At 39.4% G+C, this 22,735-nt stretch overlaps 1 protein-coding gene across 1 annotated transcript in view; it reads right to left on the reverse strand.

The window, feature by feature from the left end:
* Positions 1–304: 304 nt before the first annotated feature.
* The window catches only part of ZZEF1 (zinc finger, ZZ-type with EF-hand domain 1), a gene marked incomplete at both ends in the record, with an annotated part of 34,025 nt that continues 11,594 nt past the window's right edge, over positions 305–22,735 (reverse strand). The window contains 27 exons of the mRNA XM_008949408.1: positions 305–582; positions 1,025–1,164; positions 1,707–1,854; positions 2,419–2,591; positions 3,635–3,897; positions 5,032–5,197; positions 5,417–5,555; positions 5,818–5,947; positions 6,634–6,795; positions 7,652–7,771; positions 8,996–9,160; positions 9,804–10,320; positions 10,861–10,954; positions 12,146–12,225; positions 13,749–13,989; positions 14,380–14,528; positions 15,710–15,911; positions 16,538–16,619; positions 17,119–17,285; positions 18,184–18,294; positions 18,383–18,504; positions 19,497–19,656; positions 20,247–20,361; positions 20,782–20,852; positions 21,151–21,284; positions 22,142–22,311; positions 22,642–22,733. Coding sequence (XP_008947656.1) covers positions 305–582; positions 1,025–1,164; positions 1,707–1,854; positions 2,419–2,591; positions 3,635–3,897; positions 5,032–5,197; positions 5,417–5,555; positions 5,818–5,947; positions 6,634–6,795; positions 7,652–7,771; positions 8,996–9,160; positions 9,804–10,320; positions 10,861–10,954; positions 12,146–12,225; positions 13,749–13,989; positions 14,380–14,528; positions 15,710–15,911; positions 16,538–16,619; positions 17,119–17,285; positions 18,184–18,294; positions 18,383–18,504; positions 19,497–19,656; positions 20,247–20,361; positions 20,782–20,852; positions 21,151–21,284; positions 22,142–22,311; positions 22,642–22,733 — 4,391 coding nt within the window. The remainder of the gene's footprint in view (positions 583–1,024; positions 1,165–1,706; positions 1,855–2,418; positions 2,592–3,634; positions 3,898–5,031; positions 5,198–5,416; positions 5,556–5,817; positions 5,948–6,633; positions 6,796–7,651; positions 7,772–8,995; positions 9,161–9,803; positions 10,321–10,860; positions 10,955–12,145; positions 12,226–13,748; positions 13,990–14,379; positions 14,529–15,709; positions 15,912–16,537; positions 16,620–17,118; positions 17,286–18,183; positions 18,295–18,382; positions 18,505–19,496; positions 19,657–20,246; positions 20,362–20,781; positions 20,853–21,150; positions 21,285–22,141; positions 22,312–22,641; positions 22,734–22,735) is intronic.

Genomic DNA, 22,735 nt, shown 5'->3' on the forward strand with positions numbered 1-22,735 from the left:
GAGAATTAATGTCATACAAAAAATATAGGACTGTGTTTTGGTTTTCCTTTAAGTTTCCAAACCTTACTTCTTCCACCACAACATGCTACATGGGTAAGCACAAGAAATAAAGCCACTCTTCAACAGCCAGCCTTCTTTTGGAGGGAAATTAAAGAGATTCTCACTGCAAAGGCTGCAGATGCTAAGTCATGATCAGGGTACGGGTTTAATTGACCTTCTATTAAAAAGCCTCTGTGCATGAGGCACACATGAAGAAAATTAGTATTAGTCAGAGAGCAACTAATAGGTTTAAAGTAAAGAGCACCTGTCTAAACACACAGCTCCCAGACTGAACAGAAGATGAGTTGTCTTCCAGCCTTCTGGCACTGTCGATCCATCTCCCGCAGCAAACAAATTATGTTTGGCTGAAAGGACTTTAGCCACTGCAGCATCCACTTCTGCAGGCTTAAGTCTCAGGATTAACTGGCCCAGAAGTCCCAGTGTTAAATGATAGGTTTCATTTAGGTGGCCAGCATTTGAGATTACAACCTGAAACATCAGGGGAAGTATTTGTTCCAGGTTAAGCAAAGACATCGTGGAACCCTGCAGAAAAAGAAAACTCTCAGTAAGGCAGGGAAAGAAAACAAGGTGTTTAGTCAAAGTCAGAGCACATACAAAAGTTTCTGTTCTAATGCTCTTTCAACTGGGACAAAAGGAAATGAGAAACTAGGTTCCTATTTTGGTTGTCGACCTGTTAAGCTGACCTGACATGTAAACCTAAGCTGAGGATTTAAATTTTGCAGGTGTTGAACAGTGAAGGCAGACTGCTTTACACACCAGTTAAAATTCCCTCCCCTCTCCCCCACCCAGTAACAAGCCCTTACATTCCTTAGTAATGTGAAATGCCTTAAGAAATTCTCATTTATATTTTATAACAGGTAAACAACAAGAGCCCATCTCCCACATTTAATTCACTATGAATTTTATTCATATTTGTGACACTTAGAAAACTAGGTTTTTAAGAAAGAAACTAAAAAGAACTAACTGATTTGAAGGGTGGTAACATTGCTGCCAGCAATCCTAGAATCCTCTTTTGAGAGCATTCAGCAAACACTTGTTCCTGGCTAGGTATTAAAACCTTCTCTGCTTGCTTCTGGGCTGAATCCTCCAAGAGGCAGTCATCTGCTTGTCAAATTAAAAAAAAAGACAAGAAAATCCCCAAGATTACATTAGAAAGAAAACAAATAAGTGAAAGTTTAATTTTTATAATTACAATCTAAGGATAGGAAGTTTATTAAACTTTGAAAAGCAAATCTTTATCAAAGTGTATAAAAGACAGTAGGTGATGAGATTTACAGCATCAGTTAAAAACAAAGGATAGTATTACTGACAGGTCCATTTAACTATCATAATTCTTACAATACTAGTTTTTAATTGAAAAACACTTAATTTCTGTTCAAAGTACATAAGAATATTGTGTTAGACCAACAGGAACTATAATTTCTATCTGTGGATACATATTGGTGGAACTCTACTCTGATTTCTAGACTACAAGGCAGCAGTTGTTCAAAGCAGAATGTGTGGCAGGATTTTACAAAGCAGACAGCTCCACTGCACTGAAGACATTTGCAAGTGGGCAAAAATGGGTTATGAATAAAAAATACAGCTGTTTGCTTTGCATATGAATGGATGTTTCTGTGACAGGAAAATGAGAAATAACTTTTTACCTGCTGGAGAAGCATTATCATCCACAGACAGGTCTGACTCTTGTCTCAAAACAGCTTTCTTTGCAAAGACAGCTTTGCTCTCACTTCCTTGTTTTCCTGCTTTATCTCCTGCAGGAGACTGTATTTCATTGTGAGTATCTCCTTTCCCCTAAAAATAAAACGAAGGCATTAAAAGATTAAAACAAAATTTAACACTTGCAGAAAGATGCAGCCAGTCATCTGCATTTGACAAACATTTTTCCTTGCATATCAGAACTTTTTATTGGTTAATGATTTCTTGAGGTACACATGCCTTAAGCATCCATACCATGAAACTACATTTTTCTATTTTGCTCATATCTCTGTGCAAAAATTATTACAATGTCACTAGTTGTATAAAACCGTAGGAAACTCACTCTTCTACCCAAGCAGTGCTAACAAGTGAGGGAAAATGACAACCCTTTCAGAACAAATGTTCTTTGCCCCTTCCCTCCAATGTTTTTATGGATCACTTGCCTGCAAGAACATAAGGTGATGCCTTTGTCTTTTATCAGTTGGATCTAATACCAAAAATGAACCAATCAGCAACTGATCCCTTGCCCTCTGACTTTCACCTACACTTGAAATCATTACTACCCATTATTCCACTTACACATCCAGAATGGGATGTTTAAGCTTCTGAAGATCACAGATAAAACTGATACCAGCAGTTCTGGAAATAACAGATACTTACATTACAATGCATAAAAGAACCTCTGCTTGGTTTCTCCTCTCTTCCCTTCACTGCTTTATCACCAGCAGGACTTTTTGGAGCACCATCTGTGGGAGGACTGACTGAAACAGTGTCATTCTCTGAGAGGGATTCACCTTCTGGTAACATGCAGAGAAGAGCTAGATTTTTCAGACCTGAAAGCAAGAAAATCAGGAAAATTATAAAAGCTACTCAGCTGTTAGGTGGCAAGATAGGCAAAAAAAGCAAAGCAGAACTGAAACATTTTGAAAGAGAGCTGCAAAATTCCCCTCACACACTTCTTCTGAATATCAACTCCAACAAAAAGATGTTCCCCATCATGTTCACTTAATTATTTAGTTCCATTAAATAATAGCAATGAACAGGTGGTGATATTTTCCACCTCACAAGGAAACCATCAGGGTAGAAGCCTTAATTAATTTAAGGAAGTGTTAGAGATAGCTCCCAACAGTGTAAATTATAAAAGATAAATGAAATTAGGCTTAGATTTTTAATCTTCTGACAAGTTCAATATTTATACAGTAAAACTGTATGTTAAAACCTAACAGGTTAATTAATGAGTATGCATAAGTATTTGGTGGTGGTGATTTTTCAGATCTATTAGAGCTGCTCAAACAAAAATACCAGTGAACTTATTTTAAATTGAGTCTAGAATTCTCCATACATTAACATAGGTCTCTACTCTACCAACCTCTTTTCTGTAGCAGGTCCTAGTTCACAGAAATCCTCCTCTCCAGACAGACAGACAGACATCACCCCCAGAAACTTATCTCATACCACAAATAAGGTTAAAAAATCCTTGCCAAGAGATGCAGAACAAAAAATATTTTCTACCAACTTATTTGCTTCCCTTCAAGTCCTTCCTTCAGCTCTCAGTAACATGTTAGCAAGAGAACATGAAGCTACGTTGACTGATCCCTTTACAACGTCCAAGATGGAAAAAATAACAACCAAAGAGCTGCCAAGTTGTCTTCAATATTTATGTAAACATAAAACTCATTTTCTCAAGCACCCTATTTTCCATCTTCCAGTGACCCTGCACGACACTTGGTCTGCATTTGCTTTCTCCATAAACAGTGACTCTCAGTGAAGTACACAGTGGCTTCCCCTTCCCTTTGGAAACTTCAAAGTGAGTGATCACAGGCTCCTCTGACACTTGGTAGAAGCCATTGTTTGGGTGAAGGAGGAGCTGACTCACCTTTCCCGTGCTGTGCTTTCAGCAAGCAGTCCCCAATGAGCTGGATGCACTGATGCTGCAGAACTCTGGCATGGCTGAGGACCTCTGAATCCAGTTTCTCTCCTTCTACCTCCTCCCGGTTTGCCAGATCCGCGCTGTAGAGAGTCAGAGCTGCAAAGAGCAGCCAGGAGTAGTTGTGGACGTAGGGCTGGATGAGCCTCTGCCGGTCGCTGATGCGAATCGTCACCATCGGGTACACCGTGATGCTGTGAGTGGGCAAGTGACTGGAAGGAGAAGGTTGAGGAAGATTTAAAATGCAGCTGCTTGCTGGTTAACCAGTGCAGTCAGTAATACCTTCAGAGGAAATGGCAAAAAACCCATTCCAGAGTTTCAGACTGCAGACCTTCACCTGCTGTAAGCTGTTAGAGCCTCACTGACAGCCCCAAAGGCCAACAGCACCCTGGGGTGCAGCAGGAGTGTGGCCAGCAGATCAAGGGAGGGGACTCTGCCCCTTTATTCTGCTCTTGGGAGAGCCCACCTCGAATGCTGTGTCCAGTTCTGGTGTCCCCACCATCAAAGGGACAGAGATCTGCTGGAACGAGTCCAGAGGAGGCCACAAAGATTACCCAGGGGCTGGAGCATCTCTGCTGTGAGGACAGGCTGAGGGCACTGGGGTGGTTCAGCCTGGAGAAGAGAAGACTCCGGGGGGACCTTAGAGCTGCCTCCAATACCTGAAGGGAACCTCCAGGAAGGCTGGAGAGGGACTTGGCACAAGAGTGTGCAGTGACAGCACAAGGGGAAATGGTTTTAAACTGGAGGAGAGCAGGTTTAGACTGGATCTGAGGAAGAAGTTCTTCAGTCTGAGGGTGGTGAGACTCTGGACTAGGTTGCCCAGGGAGCTGTGGATGGCCCCCCCTGGGGGGGGTCACGGCCCGGAGAAGGCCTTGAGCAGCCTGGTCTGGTTGAGAGGTGTCCCTGCCCATGGCAGGAGGTTGGATGAGAGGATCTCTAGGGTCCCTTCCAACCTAAGCCATTCTGTGATTCCATGACTTCACTAGTGCTTGTTTAGCAGCACCCAAACTGTCATGAGAGCTCCTGCTCTAGAAATGAAATATTTTAAGATCTTTTGGGTCAAGCACTGAAACCTCTGTTGTCTAACCACAGCACTAACCATTTTTTCCATTATTCAGGGGTGATAACTCTCCCCTGCATCTTTCACAGCCTTGGCTAGAAAAGAAGTGCTAGTAAGTTACTTCACATTTTTGCTGCACTGATCCTGTATTTGCTGTTTCCCCAAAGGACACCAACTAGATGTTCTGATGACAGACACCACCTTGTAGAATGACTGATTGTACTTAGCTGCTAACTATTGCATTTCTGCCAAGTGAAGTGGAAGAACAAAAACACATGTTTAATACCTGTCAGAGTATTTCTTTGCAGAATAGCACCCATAGCAAAGGTCAAAGTCATCACACACGTTGCAGTTCATCCTCCGACCTATGATAACTCCTTGACAGTGATCACAGGCATACTCCATGTTAACCATCTCATGGTCATCCTCATGTCCTTCAGGTTTAACTCCACCTGTAAAGAAATACTTTAAGTTTTCCCTGTAAATCCTTTTCAATAAAAGATCTTCCTTAATTTCACATTCAGATGAGGAAATGAAATGCTTAACATTTCTAAAATATCCATAAGAAAAAAAAACCTTTCATTTTATATATAAATTAAGAAGACAATATTTTGCCTTCAACTGAGGGGTTTGTTTTTAGGGTTTTGAGGGTTTTTTTTAGAGATTCTTACCAAGGAAACAGGTTTTACAGAGATCCATGTCATTGCACTGCAGACAGCGGTAGCGATGCCACGGAGCAATTTCATCACAGCCATCACAGGATATGTCCACGTTCAACAGGTCGCAGTAACGAGCAACAAACATGTGCATCTAGAGCAAGAAAAGACACATGTTACTTCAGGATTATCTGCTGACTTTGAGAAAATGCTTTTTAGACAGAAACCACACTGTTTCTCCTAAAAAAAAAAAAAGGAATGGGGATCTTGTAATTATTTTAGACTTTTGAAAGGTTACAGGGAGCCAGGGATCCAACTCATGACAAAGCAGTTTAGGTCAGATTCCTTTCTCTCCTTTAAGCTTTTAAAAGTCTATTTACCCCTTCTGCAGATAAATAAGCAAATCATGAGGTCACCTTTCTCTGCTTCTCTGGGTCAGCTTGAGCTATCTTTTCATACCAGGTCTCAAACATTACATCCTGGCATTCATCCATCCACTCACAGTTTTGCTTGTAGTCTGCAATCTCATCTTCTTCACTCCACTGACTAAAAGAAAAGGAAACTCAAAATTAAGTTTGAATGCAATCAGGCTTCCCTCTAAGGATACTTTAAGATATCCAAGGATAATTTAAAATACTTTTTTTAAAGAAGTTTTTAAAGAACAAATTGCTAGAACATGTTAATAAAACCAGAATTGTGGGAACTCAGTTTCTCTTGGTTAATAAATGACTGTACAGACACCAGCTTCTTGCCTCTGTGACAAGTTTTAAAATAATATGAGGACCCTAATGCAAAAATAAGAAAAACCTACACTTAGAAAACTGCTTTGGGTAATATTAGCAGATCAGATGAGACATTTTAAAACCTTTTGGTCTTCACATTTGCTCATGTTTAAGAAGTACAACTACTATAAAATTGACACATGAAGGTGATAAATATAAAATATTTTTAACAAGAGAAGAAACAATCATCTACCTCCTACTACACTGGAACAAGTGAAGTGTTCTGGCAGTAATCAGGTTAAAGGTAAAATTTTAATAGTTTGTGCACTAGTAATGCTGCAAAAAAATGTCAAATACTTCAGTTAAGCCCTTGGACACTGTCCAGAATTATGCCATACTTGTTAATAGTACTTCGACTGCTTGTTCCAGCACAAAGTTCAGGAGCATTTCTTGGTAAAAAATAGTGTCAGTAGTTAGTGCCCTGTGAAAGTTGCATTATTCCTGACTCACCAAATGACACTGTCATGAATACTTATGTTTTCCTGTGATGTAGTCATGAGGAGATGTGGTAGCTGAATCTCAACAAAGAAGGAAAGGTCACCCGGCTCCCAGCTCATATCCAAGAGGTGAAGGAGAGTGGTCTGCACACAGGATAAGGCTGGAAGCAGTGATCTAAATAAAACCACAAGACAAGACAATAAAACAGGGCAGCTCTAACCTAGAGCTGCAACAGCCCCTTTGGGGAGCAAGGGTGGACAATCCCTCTACACTGGTTTCTGGGCTTTACCCTGCACTAAATTAACAGCAGAAACTGCAGCAGAAACTCAGGTTTCTGCATAAACTTACAAAATTTAGCAAGGAGCAGAGCCAATACAATTTGAAATAAAGATGCTGTCCTCTATGGATCCAGCTTAAACAGCTTATGTTACAGCCTGAGTATTAGCAAGAGGGTCTCTCTGTTCCCTGCAGTACATTTTCTTGACATTTGCAGGATCTTCTTCTCTTTGAAACTTTTTGTCATGTCATGAAAAGGGACAAAGGACTTGGAAGTTATTAGCAGGAAAATGGGCATTATAGTCACAAAATTCTCATTTCTTTAGGACACTTAGCTATAAGGCCCAACAATTCTAACCAGAATGTTACCAAAATATAAGCTTTAACATTAAATCATGATTGCAGAATTGTGCTATTTGTTGTGGCATTACTCTTGCCAAAGTATTCCACAATAAATTTGCTATTTCTAGTATTTTACTGCTAAGTTTCAGAAACATATTGCAGAATGCTAACTACAGAATGCAGCAAGTCAAGGTTTTTACATTGATAAATTTATTGTGCTTTCCTGCATAGTATTAATAAAAAGGTAACTTGGTATTTTTCATCACAGGAGTAGGGGTCCTTAATGTGGTTTAAAATAATGTATAGTCTAGCTTAAGGAACTGGACATTGAATAACAAGTGACATGGGAAGAGTTGAGGAAGAACAGAAGAAAAAAAAAACCTCATGCAAGTAATGCAAGCAAGTACTGTACCTGTCATTTATAGCACTAAATCCCTTCACAGAATTTACCAGGAACAAAACAAGCTGATAGTAGGACTCCCGAATCTCTTTGTGCAGCTCAGCACCACAGCCTTCCAAGTTTCCAAAGTAGCTAGAAATTAAAGACTCAGTTTAGCAGTCTAGCATTCACTGCTACATTTTAGGTGCATAGTTTGTGCAGATTATACAAACAATCTTTTAAACACTCCCCACAGGAGGGAAGGATGTTAGTTTTGTTCAAATTGCAGTCTGCCACTTTCAAACGAAAAGAAAAGAATCCTCTACCAGGCATCAGAAGTTAAGAAAACAGGCAAAGAGAATATTCTCATGGCACTAATGAACGAACATTCCTTCAAATTAAAAAAGTCAAGATCTTAAAGGAAATCAGTGCACTGCAAGATGACCATAAAAAGCTCTTGACATGTGAGAAACCAGCTAACAGAGTTCAGATGTCACTGTCCAGATACATGATAGAAATCAGACCTGAATTCATGAACCAGAAGAGCATAGTATCAGCTCCTGCTTTGAGACAGTGCTTTCCAGGTGTACATAACATTTAAAATCATTTTCAAATCTTTCCTTGCTAGAACAACAACTGCACACACATACAGTTGGTATGATCCTTTTCAGTGGTTGTTTCTGCACACCTTACAACTGGTACCCAGCTGACAGCACTGCAGACCTCAGCTTGCTTCCCCACCACTCCAGCCCCTGGCACACGAGTGGAATCTCTCACCCCACAACAACATTTGTCTTGTACAGGTATCACACCCAAAGTTATGAGAATTTACAAACAAGCAAGTGCTTGACTAAGAAGACAGAAAATGCACCATTCCTGTAAAGCAGCTCTTCTGCCAGGTAGGAATGATCTTCACTTACAAAGTTCACAAAAATTATAAAGATGCAGTGCTACATAAGTAATTACAAGTTAAATGGATCAAATCACTTCAGCTTTACAAGATGAGAAAGAAACCAGTGTAGAATTAGACAGGAACTTAAACTAAAGCAATAACTGAAGACTATACAATCTTTTAGAGCTGGTTGTGATCTGGCTGGAGCTGTAGAGGTGTTCCTAGGTACCCACACTGTAATTCAACTGCATGATGCCCACTGCCATGAACAGTTGTACAGCTGAGTCCTACCTTCAAAATAATTTATTTTTTAAAAATGAAGCATAGAGATATGCACAGTAGCCAAAAAATGACTCCACAGGTCCTATTTTTATTGGCCACATGGATTAAAAGTTTCTACTGTTTTCAGTATATATGACTGGGAGAACACAAGGCCTAACACATATTAAATGACATGGCTGAGACTTGCCTGAATAATTACTTACTTTGTAAAATCTTTCTGACAGGCTAGAAGTTCTAAGAGGAAAAGGACACAGGGTGGATGAAAGCAGTGTGGCTGCCCAAGTGAGTCTAGGCACTGGCGGATTGTCTTGAGCACTTCCATAATACTCTGCCCTTGGGATCTTCTCAATGCAAGAACCTTCAAAACACTAAAAAGAGCAAAAAACATCTATGAGGACTTCAAAAAACTGTGCTTAAAATAATCCAAATAGATCACAATTCAAGAAATACTTGACTAGTTAAACAAGAGTTTGATATCTACTGTTTTTATTTGTATTTCAAGGAGTGGTATATATTGCACTTGGAGCAAGTGATAAAGCTTCAGCTAGAATTCAGTGCTTCTCCACCACTCCAAGTCTTAGAGCCCAAAATAGGCAAGCTCAACACTGAAAATCTCTCCTTTGATTTACATTTTCAGAGTACTAGGTAATTAAATGAAAGATGCAACTACTCTATATCTGGTATCATGGATTTCTAGTGCTGCTATACCAGGTCTTCACTGTTTGTAGATAAGAAGCAAAACTCCACTGCAAACAGACCTCAGGAAGCAAGATAAGAAACAGCTCAATATTTTTTTTTTTTCCACATTTAGAAGTTCTACATGATAGGAATGAATCAAAGGAAATAATACACTCTACAAGCCCCTACATGGTTGTGAATAACTGATATATAAATCTGACAGCTATTGAGGTAAAAGATGGTTTTCAATGCTGTCTTGCAGCTAAAAGATGTTTTATTCTACCTGAAGACAGGTTTCTGGATTTGACAACAGGCAACACCCAATCTGCTTACCTTTCATGTGAAAGGGATTGATCCTTAATAAAGTCTAGTATGTTTTTCAAGATGGGGTATTTCTCCTTTACAGTAGGCACAGCTCTTGGCTCTTCCATTGATCTGAAAGACAACAGCCTCAGTCTTCCACGGCTGAACTGAGATTTTCGTGTGGGAGTGGAAGGAGGTGACAATGTCTCTTCTTGCTGTGGCACTGCATTCTCAGCAGGCTTACTAGGAAATGCAGATGCTTCTTCTGTTTGGAGGGGGTCTGGAACTTGTTTAATCTTTGTATCAGACTGTGTCATTTGGCCCCTCTCTTTTGAAAGAGGGGGAGTTCCTCCAGTGGAGGACAATGAGTGTGCTGCCTGGAAGTCTGCCTCCACAACAGAACCTTTTCTTTGGCATTTGTCACTGAGATACTGCTGGATATCATCAGTGTCTTGGGCTTCCAAACTGTCTGAGGCTGAATCTTTCGTCTTTGCCCTTACAGGCAAAAAATTCAGTAACAAAAGGCTCTTCTGCATACAGAGTTTTGCTGCAACACAAAAATTGGACGAGCTAAAATCAGGACAATAGAACAACAAACTTGCTATCTTCTGCTTAGGAAGGAAGTGATTTATCTCGTTTATTCTGAGCCAAGACAGTTAGAAAACACTGTTTTCTCATTATATTGATCACAACACTATCAATTACTCACTCCTGGATTTCCAACCATATGAAGCACACAGGAGACAAGGAGAACATGTTTCATTCTAATAACATCAGTTGCTATTCTAACATCAGTTAATTGTGGTAACAACTCTCTACAAAAATAGATGGACCTAAGTTCAGAACCAGGTGACCCAAGTGAGAGGTCACTCCCTGTAGAATTTTCTCATGTACTATTTTCTGCAAAGGATAGCAGAACCTGATCCCAGATAGTTGTTGTAATGTACAGTGGTTTAACTCTTAAGGTATTAAAAATAACTTCAGTTGCTAACTTACATTTTACAGCAAAAACATTGACCAAGACTTACAAGGCAATGCTTTACTAGACTACCTGGAATGATTACACATTTGGAAAGGCAACACTCACCAAGAGTTTCTGGGTTCACCTCGCTTGCTTCTGTGCTCTGCTTCTCCTCAGTATCATTTCCCCTACTCATCAGGGATTTCTGCTTCATTTCCAACTGTAGACAGGATGTTAAGATAGTTAAAATAGGACTCCCCTGTATATCTCTCTGCAGTATGATGACTGCACTGCATTAAAGGGATTTAATCTCAGGAACAGATGACTGTATTTACTATTCCCTACTGCAGAATGAAAGACCCAGAAGTCTAAAAGAGCAGTACCTGAACTATCAGGGCAGACACCACACCCTTGTACTGAGGTGCTCAGGGTTTGTAGGCTGCGACTTGTCCCTGTTTTGTGACTGGATGTGCATCAGCCCTCCAAAAAAAATAAAAGACTTCTCCTTCACCCCCACCACTCAGGAAAAGATAGAGAGTCATGAGACAAGCTTCTCCAAAAGCATCATGTCATCTAACTAGTGAGTACTGTCAGATGCAAACGTCACCAGCTCCAGTGCAGCTACTCATCTGAACCCACAGCTGCACTCACTGCATCTCTAGTGTGCCAAGCTGCCAGGAATTCTTGCAGGTAGCATGAGGAGCTCACAAAACACCAGAACAGTTAACTTGGCTGGCCCATATCTGAATGGCTCCCAAGAACAGCAGAAGAGCAGGCCACAGACTGAATCAGCTGTTCTCAAAGGCCACAGAGTTGTGAATACTGAGAATCTCCTGTAGACTAGTGAAATCTGAACGAATTTTGGCTCTCCACAGCTGCAGGTGGTGAGAGACACCTCTCACCAGGTTATGAGCTGATGACACCAGCTCTTGCCATAAGGTTTATGTTTCATGGAGAATTACACACAAAACCCACATGCTGAACCAAAGCCAGTCACTTGCTTGTGAAAGAAGCAATGATTGCCTTTTCTGATAGCACTGCATTACTGTGAGAGGGATGTTTAAGACAGATTTCTCTCTATGCTGTATACCAAAAAAAACTCCCAACTGCTACATAAGAACCTTCCTAAATAACAACAGGGACTCTCGTTGAAAAGTAACACAAATTTAACTGATTTTGAGTCAAATTCTGTCCTAAATACTCATGATGACACATCTGGGGCTGAGGGAAGGAGGAGAGTGCAAGAACATTTAAATGTTTAGGTTCCAAGTTTAGAAGGGAATACATGTTCTTCCTAAGTGAAAATGGTTGACCTAGAATCACTGAAGGAAACATGGTTCCACCCTACTCCTTAACACTGGGTTGTAAAATATTAAATGATATTAAGAGATATCCTCCTGAGTGATCTTACCATCCATATTCTAATTGAATCAGCCAGGGAATATACTTGTGCAAAATCATCACTCAAAGGCACCTTGCCTCCACTGTTGACTGGAAATGAGAGAAAGAAAGAGTTCTGTTTATTTACAGCTCCACTTTTACAAAACTTGACTACTTCACTAAAATTATGCTACAGCCTTCCCTTCATCTCTTAGTCAATACTTGGAATTATGCCTGTAAGAAAAACAGGTAATAAAAACTGCCAGCTTTCATATGCCTCAAGTACATTAACTGCACCTTGACAGAGTTATTTGCAAAGTTAAATTATGAATATCTTTCTTCTCTCTTCTCAAAATTGATGCCTGCAGTCATGAAAAATAAAACCTCTCCCTATACTTGAAAATATCACTAATGCAAACTGATATAAGAATAATCAAAAAATGCTTTGGATTAACTTAAGAGCAGCATAAGTGTATTGAGTTAAATATTTTTTCCCCTTTTGTTTTAGGCTGTGCATTTCTGGAATAGACTTTCAAGATGAATTTATAAAAACTAAAGACCTGACAAGACAGCTTCTATCAAAACTGGGCTGACAATGAGTATGAAGAAAAATCATTCTTATTCAGCAACTCCCCTCTCCCATTCCTCCATTTTTAAAACTTTTTTTCCCTTCTTTTCAGCACCACTTGTGCACACTTCACATGGCATAGGTGATCATAGGTCCTGAAATTAGCCTGCCCCAGCAAGACCAACAGACAAAGCTATTAACAGAGTAGTAGGATAGATATCTTATCCACTCAATATTTTCCTGAGCTACCACAGTTTTCAATCTTACTGGAAAATGAGATTAATTGTCAGACATGGATAAAATGACTAAATGCAATAACCACTTTAGTCATCAAGCCAGTCTCTGTGTCAATCATCTTTACAGCTCAAAATGTAGGATGATTAGCTTCACAACTGACAGAAAGTGAAAGCTTCAAATGAAACCCTTCAAAACAAAGTAACACCTTATTAGTCAATATTCCAATTATATCAGTAAGCTTAGTGGAAGGATGATGTAAGTTTAAAAGTTGTTCATTCTACCTACTGAAAATATATAGACTGTAATACAATGGATATTATATAAGCTAAAAGCAAAACATTTTAATAAATTTAAATCTATACATTTTGAGGATACCAAGGTTAGTTTCCATAGTATAACATTTTGGGAGGCAATTCACACCTCTTCTACCCACAACATTTGAAAACATACATAAGTTGGTGCTGGATTTTTAGAAAAGATGAGTGGAAAATGATACAAGAACCTCTACAATCACTGGGAGCCACTTTGCTCTGAATCAAAACCCCAGAGGACACCACAACTCATTTTGGGTATGTCCTTATAAGGCTTAGTCATTAGCTTATGATGGTTATTAATATTTGGACAGAGCTCTGGAGATAAAAACACATTAATAAAAACCAAACACTCTAGAGATAAGGCTTACCTAGTCTACCTAAACCATGACTTCTTTTTAGCTTATTTTAAAATCACCACACTAAACTGATTTTTCAAAGTTTATCAATTGAACCAATAAAATAGCCTTTACAAACTTTAAGTCTTCATTATTAAGATAGTCTAATATTAGAGTTACCATATTTTTGAAGCTTCTCATATAAATCTGGAGTGAGATACACCAAAGCAGCAAATGTTGAGTTCACAGCTTGATCAACAGTAGAACCAGCAACTATATCTGTCTTTGGGGTCTGTTTTTTACATGCCTGTATAAATCCTTTGAAAAGTTCAGATTTTTGCCCACTGAAGTCCTGGGCAGGATCTGATTTTGCAAAGTCGATAAGAAAGTTACGGCAGTCATCTTGGTAACAGCTCCTAGCCTGCAAAGAATGCCAGAAAACAGTCACTTTCACACGATCTAAAAAAAACATTGCAGCTCATTTCTACAATTAAATCAACCTGCAATATAGCTACTGCAGCTGAGCAACCTGATCTCATCAAAGACATCCCTGCCCAAGGCAAGGGGGGTGAATTAAGATGATCTTCGAAGGTTCCTCCCAACCAATCTATGATTTTAGGAAAATGGAAATTAATAAAGGGCACAGAACAACAGTTTCTCTCCTCCCTGATCTTTGAATTCAACAGCACAAGTGAAGGCAACTTTAGCAGAACAGCATATGCTTTAGGATGTACCAGCTAACTAAGTCTGTATGAACTGTGTGATGCACAGGGAGTTCACCCCAGTAAATCAAAAGCTGTGGTTTCAGTACCTCTTTTTTGTCTTGGTGCAACCTGCTGCTTTGCCTGGCTCCTGGGAGTGCCTCAGGACACATCTGATGCCTGAAGACAGGTTTCCACAGAGGAGAATTAAGAACTGATGTTACTTTCAAAGGAGGCAAGTCTGCTTCACTACCTAGTTCTGCAAGAAATTCAGAACAGACACTTCAATTACTAAATATTTTTGTTGACTTATATGTTAAACATCCAGTGAGGGAAAACAGAAAAGGTAATACAGAGACTGACTGAGTAATTTAACAACATTCTCTGTTTCTATAATATGGTGCAGAAAACTGATGGACCCTTTCTTTAATGACAGCACCAATATCTTATCTTATAGTGACCATATGTTACACTATGGCAGGACTTCAAAATAAACATTTTTGCTGTACTCACAACCATAGAAATTCCCCAATTTGCAAAAGAATCTAAAAGCTCCTTCTCCTACTAAAGACATAATAATTTGCTCTATGTAAGCAAGTTCATATAAAGAAAGGAAAATATTCTATGATAAGAACACTTCAATAAGTTCCCTAAATTTATAGGTAAGAACCTGCCTGATTTGCCAGGGTAAGTACTGACCCTTTGATGGCAGCAAGAACTCTTTAACCTTGTTAAATTTCTCCAAAGCAGTGCATGGATTTAGATTTAGAAAGCTAAATAGAAGTGTTGTAGTTTTAAAATGAAAGAACAAAGAACTTTTTCTTTTTCCCTGTACTTCTGGCATCCATTTCATACTTTGTATTTCACTTATCTTCAGTGGCTCAAATCCTACGTGTACTTAAGTTCTGGAATTAGCCCATCTTAATTTACGAATTCAGTTTTAAATCAATACCAAAAGCTCCTCAATACCAAAAACTCTTAAAATCATTTGTGTTTTAAGCTCTGTATTTTTTTCAGTTTGTTGGTGTCATGTTCATACCACCAATACAGGATGGATCACAGCACTAGGGAATAATTTCAAAGGAAAAAAAAGAGCAGAAGATTGGGCAAACTCTGTTACTACTTCATAAATACACTGCAGCCTAGTATGATTATTTCCAAGTGTTCATGTCTTCCTAATGTTGGCTTCTGAATATCAGAGAAACCACAGTGATCCCTGTGATGTTCTCAGAGTAGCCCCACAGAGCAGCAGCCAAACCTGCCACACAAAGCGGGTACAGCTCAAGGACCAAACTTTGTTCAGCAGCAATACACCAAGTCCCCATCATCAGTCAGGACACAGGAGAGGAACTTCATTTCCACGGTGGGTTGGGAACACCCAAGTCCTTCTCTCTCCTCTTTCTAGGCAGCAGAGCTGCTGGAGGCCTGCAGGGCACTCACCTCGCAGAGATTTCAGGGCCATGCTTCGGGAAGCCAAGCGCCCCATCAGCCGGGAAACCAGCAGCTGTAAATCCAGGCCCCAGGACACAGCAACATCTGGCAGGCCGTAAGCAGTGACAGAGAACTTGTAGCCCCACTCATTATTACTGCTGTCAGAGTGAAAGAGAAACTGCAGCCGTGGGCCAGCCTTAAAGGTCACTTTCTACAGAGCAACAAAACAGTCATTTTGCCAAATGTACATGACAGGAAGACGTTTCAGGGTAATGAATTTCCCTTCAGCAACTGGGGTTTTTTTTCAGCACTGTGTTCTGTCCATGACAGATCTAATTTCCCCCACCATCTGAATGAGAAACCCACAGTACTAAGCAGGTAAAATTTCTAATTCAGTAGCTTAATAAGAAACTTTATAGATGATTGAGCTTTAGAAGTCAGAGCCATAAAATGACAGAAGCATCCCCATTTGAGCAGGTGCCCCTGAAGAAACAGGCATAGCCAAGGGAAGCACTACCCTTGTCTTATGATGTAAAAATCACAGGGGAGAGTGGCAGAGTAGGTTCTATCCATTCAGTTACTGGCAGTTAAACATAATTATTACTTTTCATTTTGACTGACTGCTCCTTTGGTAACAGCTACAAAGAGGGATTCTTTACTCATTCACTCCCTTTATTTGCATCATTGCAGACTTTCTTCCCCACCTCCTGCCCCCCCACCTTTGAGATGGAATAAACACACACCCACAGAAGCACAAATCTGTCAGACAATAGGTTTTCCACAAGAATTCCCTAAGATTGGCTATATCACTTGGTTCAGAATTTTAAAGGTGCTCACCTTAGGCCACTTCTCAGTGCCAACCTTTGTATCGTAACGAGTTTTTGCACCTCTGGCATCAGTAAACTCCAGGTAATCATACCTGTGAAAATTGCAACTCATTACTTCCAAATTCACTTTTTACGTTTTGGGGGAAAATATTTGCTTTTGGATTTTCACAAGTGCTGCATCCCAGTGCCACAGCTTTCTGAATCACACCTGCCTTGCCTCACGTGACTGCTAAGGAATTTATGTCATGTTTCAATGCCACAGACCCAGCACACACGGACCTGCTTTCCTGAAGCACTTTCCCAATCCTTCAGAACTGGTAACAGATGCCAATTTTAACATCTGGCACGTGCCTTAACCAAGCAGTAGCCTGACATGTTACCAGGAGAAACAAAGCAAACAGTTTTGCCTGAAGAGGACAGAATAAAAACCACAAGCAATAACTGTGCTGGTCACAGCAACACTACAAACCAGATCAACCAGAAATTGAAACAGTATGATTGGAGAGCAAGAAGTATTCCTTGTACACTGAAACATGAATCACCCCTCTGCAAACAGATATTGGAATCTAACACAGCACAAGATTCAATTACCTCCTTTCAGTTTCACATTTTTCATCAAATTCCACCTCAAAGTAAGTTGCCCCATGACATAGGAAGACTGAGACCTCGTGGCAATTATTTTCATAGTTATGAGGTGATTCCATTGTCCATGTTCTCAATACTACAGGCTGTTCTTGCTGCCAGCTTTCCATTTCCATCTGTAGAACAACAACAACAAAAATCTATTTTTGAGATACAAATGTAAAGCATTAAAAAATTACCACACTAGACTTTTGTGTCTATACTTTCAAGTTGCCAGATGTATATAAAGTGGCATATAAAAGGCTACAGCACTGATTTACACCTAAACTAGTTATAAGGACACCCTTGATAACCATTAAGGAAGTGCTTCTAAAGCAAACTCCATCTAGACTCCCTGGGGAGGAGACAGTCCCACTGCAGAAGTGCCTCAGAGTCTCCAATGACAAAAAAAGGAGAGTCTGGATGACTAATGCAAATCTAAACATCTCCACTACAGACAAACAGACCTTATTTGTACCACCACAAGCAATGAAACTAAAAATTTAAAAAGTTTAAAATTTATTTTCCTCTTCATCCTATCTACCTTCTAGGCTTCTCATTCCAGCTGCACTTTCTGGTCACTTTGCTCATCTTCCATATTAGTACAGACATATTTCTAGTTCTTCACTCAACACTTCATTGCACATCCCACACTTTTAGAATCTTTCCAGCTCCTTTCAAATGCTCACCAACAGAACCACTTGAGTGTTCTACATCTCCCTTGCAATTTTGGTTCTGCTTCACTTTATCTTTAGTAAAAATTTTAAAAGTTTAAAATTTCTTTTCCTCTTCATCCTCAGAATCCCTCCTTTCTATCTACCTTCTAGGCTTCTCATTCCAGCTGCACTTTCTGGTCACTTTGCTCATCTTCCATATTAGTACAGACATATTTCTAGTTCTTCACTCAACACTTCATTGCACATCCCACACTTTTAGAATCTTTCCAGCTCCTTTCAAATGCTCACCAACAGAACCACTTGAGTGTTCTACATCTCCCTTGCAATTTTGGTTCTGCTTCACTTTATCTTTAGTTACCTTATGAGGCTCGCTACAAAGTCTTTTCAGTGGCTCTATCAAAGTGCTGAATCCCTGTAGCAGAGTACAGAATGGAATGTCTAAAGTGCAAAAATCCAACAAGAATATGACCTAGGAGAAAACAACAGGTCTCATGAAAACACACACCCCCACAGCTCATGGCACCCTGGAATAGTACAGAACCCCAACGTGCACTTACCAGCTGACGAGTTGCCATAGCAAAGACAGAGTTACTTATTTTTTCTACTATTGTTTTGCCACTATATTGAGATAAAAGTGACTGCAAAATCGTTCTGATATTTGACAGGAACTGGCCCACATCTAAAGAGAAAAAAAACCCTTAATAGCCACCTTAAGGATTTGCCACCACAACCTGCTTTATCAAACACTTAAGTGCCTGGTGATGCACACAAGGAGGAGGACAGCAGGGAAGGCATCTGCTGTCCCAAGGCAGTGACACTCAAGAGAAAATAGTTCAGAGAAGTTTTCTGTGATATTTCTATTGTGGAAACAAGTCAGGCTTATCAACGATACTACAAAAAAAGCTGAGTGAGGAGTAATTTAATCAAACACTCCAAGATTGTTTCAACAATCTCAGTGTATCCACTGGCCTCACTACGCAGCTAAGAAATGCAGCTTTAGCAACAAGTGAGGCTAGGAGGTTTAACTATGGCCTTACTCTGCTTTAAAACATAAGACAGATACACAAACTTATTTGTACACAAATAACATAAATATGAAGTAATTGCACATAAAATTACACCTCCATTAAGTACTTGGCCCAAATAAGCACTCAAGACAGAGCTGCTGCATAAAAAAAACCCCAAACCAAACAGACAAAACACCCAAACACAACCCCCCCTCCCAAACCACTGCAGCAAAACATCTCTTAGAAGTGCCCAGCTTCTTAAGTTTAAGTTCTTTTCCTCTTGTTATCACAAACATCTACCAAAATACATATCAACACACTGGAGATTATCAAAATAAGGGCCATTTAAAGAAATCAACAAGTTAAAATTAAAGTCTGTAACTTGTCTGGTTTTGTTTTTTTTTTTCCCCAGTATTTGGCCCCCAGAAACTTAGGGAAATGTTTTCTGAATGTTCCCCAACATAAAATTATTGGCACAGCTATAACTCTAAGTTGCTCAATATGCCTACAAACTCCTTCCTAGAGAGATTAGAAAAGCTGTGGCAGTTACAAGTATGCCTCAGGCAACCACTAGTGAAGCCTCATTATACTGCAATTTGCAAAATCCCATTTCAAAGTCCTGGATTACACCACACTTCATTCCCTATTCAACCCCAGCACTTACAGTTTTTAAGTATTTCTACTGCAAGATCCTTGGCTGAATCATCACTACCCTTAAGCTGGAGGTAGCACCATGAAAGGAGGCTACCTTGAACAGACCAAAATAAGGAAGACAAGACGGTGCCACTCTCTTGCTGTGCAACATCCAGCATCATCATTTCACACTGAAAAATAAAGAAGGTAACAAAAGGAGAACCTCTAGTGCTGCAGAAGGACATACAATATGTACTAGGTAAACTGTGATGGACATTATCATCCCACTCACCCCACAAAAAAAAGAGATGAAATGCCACTGACAAGCAGCATGTCATGCCAGGGAGCAACTGATGTGCTTTGTTTTGATAAATTGCAATTTTAGTAGGAACAGCTACACATGAGTCACTCCATGTTCTCAGCACATTTTTTTCTGCCTATGTAAATGACCCTCCTCCATTTACACCTCCCTTAGTGGCATATCCAATTCTAACCTCTCAATATGGGATGATTAATTCTGTTTCCCAGTAGTGATAAGGTGCCATAAAGTCTTTTCAACGCTAGGGAAAAAACATCTCATCTTCTACATTGCTTACTCTACTGTGATGAAATGTTAATGCTTAAAGGAAAATGCTTCAATTGGTTGGAACACCCAATCCTACAGACTTGAAAGCCTGTTTTATCCAGGACAGGAAAGCCAGTTCTTTTTGGGCATGCAGCTTGTGTTTGAATGTATACAAAAATCATGGCAAAGAAACAGGACCAGCACAAGGACAGTTACCTCTCTTGCTGCCACTAGCAGAAGGGTATCCATGACTGACAGCACCTCACTTATGTCAAAATCTGCAGAAACTCCTTTCTCTGGTAATAACAGCAGTCCACCTGGATCCTGATCACTACAAAACAAAGATCTTACTAACCAACAAGCAGCACAGTTCCAAAACACACATTTAGTTATCCCTGTGACAAATCTGTAATCCTACTATGAAAATCAAAACTTTGGCTTCTGATGATTCCAGACCAGTTAAATCAATACCAACCATTACCACAGGAAACAATCACTTAGAAAATTGGAAGACAGCACAGGAGAAGCCTAAGAGCAATATACTGTGATTTCAGCCCAAACCTTGGACAATGTTTTCTATAGAGATTGAGCTAAACATATTAAGTAGTAGTATTCCCACTTCATAAAGCAAAGTCAGTTGATTATTTTTGAGAATTATTTTCCAGGGGAATAACATCTCTAAAAAGGATTAAGCATTAACTCACTAACAGATGTAAGGTATCAGACTACTTTTCATTTCAGGACCCCTTACCTGAAGTGGGTACACAAGGATCTGAAGGCAAGATGCACAGACTGCTTATGTTCTTGCTCTGTGATGTTTTTCTAGAAAAGGAAGAAGATTTATATGTATGATATGTTCTGTTTCCTTCCTCTGTGAGAAAGAATTCAAATTTCTGCATTCTACTATTCATTTTTGGTAAGAAAGGCAGAGTTAGCACCTCTTTCTCTGGATAAGTTGCAGAGAGAGAGAAGTGGGAGGATAAAAAGAGGCAAAGAAAAAAAAAAGGCTTTTACTTTAATGGCACAAAATATACATTATATGACAAGAACTCAGATTTGTCATCTTTTCTGCATAAAGCAATCAGGTACTAAAGAACTAATTTCTCATTTCATGGTTTACCATCATGGTGAAGAGCTGGTGTCTCCTGGTCTGTCTATCTGGGAAGAAGATTGCTGCTCCACTGAGTAAGGTGTTCTTAACCTCCTCCTTGAGCATTTTCATTGGCATGAAGTTACTGTCCCCCATATCTACTACTGCTCATACAAAAAGGAAACAAAATGACAAAGTTCAAGTTAATACTTCAACTAATATGTTAGAGGCATAACTAAATTCAATGTTACACAACTTCAAGCCCTTGTAGTCCCACTATACACAGAGAAACTTTTTGATTTCTAACAAGAAAGATTTTTCTAAGGACATATTTATTCATTGAGTAAATTAATTCTAGGAACATTAAGACTTGACAGCTATCAAAGCTAATTAAGTTTTCTAGATGTGACAGATTCTACATAACCTGGACATTAAGACTTGACAGCTATCAGAGCTAATTAAGTTTTCTAGATATGACAGATTCTACATAACCTGGTTTATCTCTAGCTTGCTTTTCAGGAGACTGTTAGGGGATTACTGAAAAAAACCAATTACACCTGAATAAAGAGGATGTCATCCTACTTCCAGTGAAATCTAATGTGTAATTCCCACTGCTATCACTGGCTACACAATCTTCCCTTGTGTTTCTCTAAACCTTACAGGCTCCTTGTGAGGTCACTTACATTTATATGAAATACCAGAAATAAATGATCCCCAGTAACTTTATAGTTAAAGGATCTCACTCCCTGCTGGTTCAAGCAGGTGATATATGTTTGAAAAAAAGTTTTCATTTGCAGCTGTTTCCAGACCCTGTGTTGTCAGAAAGTCTATAAAACCATTTCATAGGGTCAAGGAAAGTTTCACTGTGACAGACTAATTAGCACACACTGACCTGAAAAAGAAACAAAGGAACAGGAGCTGACTTGGCCCCTAGGAATAAATGTCTTCCCAAATTGTAACTATTTTAACACACTTGTAAGCCAGGATGGATAAACCAGTTAATAGATGCAATATAAATTACCTTCACACAGATGTCTATAAAGCTCTTCTGCAGCTTCTGTGTCACCAGATGTTTTGCTCTGAGAAATTTCTTGAGGTTTAGCAGTTTTACTGTCTCCAGTAAGTACAGAGAAGCAGCTCTGGAGAAGCTGCAATAGCAATGTTTGAGCAAAGATACATTCTTCCCTTGGGCTGCAAGAAAACAAAAAACAGAAGATAAAACTAGGAAAAAAAAGCTCATTTGCACCAAACAGATAATGCTATCAAAGTCACTGTCTCAGATGGATAAAAAATACTGAGCACATTGCCAAAAAAAAAAGTGTAGCTACCAGCTAAATTAATCTACATCTCAAGCTTCTACACAACACTATAGATAAAAACCCATATGGCAGCAGTAGGAAAATGTTATTTATGTAAATGATGAAGTTTAGCAGGAAGAAACTGCCACAATTAAATTAAGCACACTTTATTTATATACACACACAGATCAGAGCTTCAACACAGAGTAAAGAAGAGTCTTACTTTTGATGAAGTTTATTGTAAAAATTCCAGAACAGCTGCAAATCGAGGCCTGTGAAATCTAAAAATGACTTGTATTTTAATCCACTCTCCTTCT

Source organism: Merops nubicus, unplaced genomic scaffold (assembly GCF_000691845.1).
Source record: "Merops nubicus isolate BGI_N331 unplaced genomic scaffold, ASM69184v1 scaffold7351, whole genome shotgun sequence".
NCBI classification, from domain to species: Eukaryota; Metazoa; Chordata; class Aves; order Coraciiformes; family Meropidae; genus Merops; species Merops nubicus.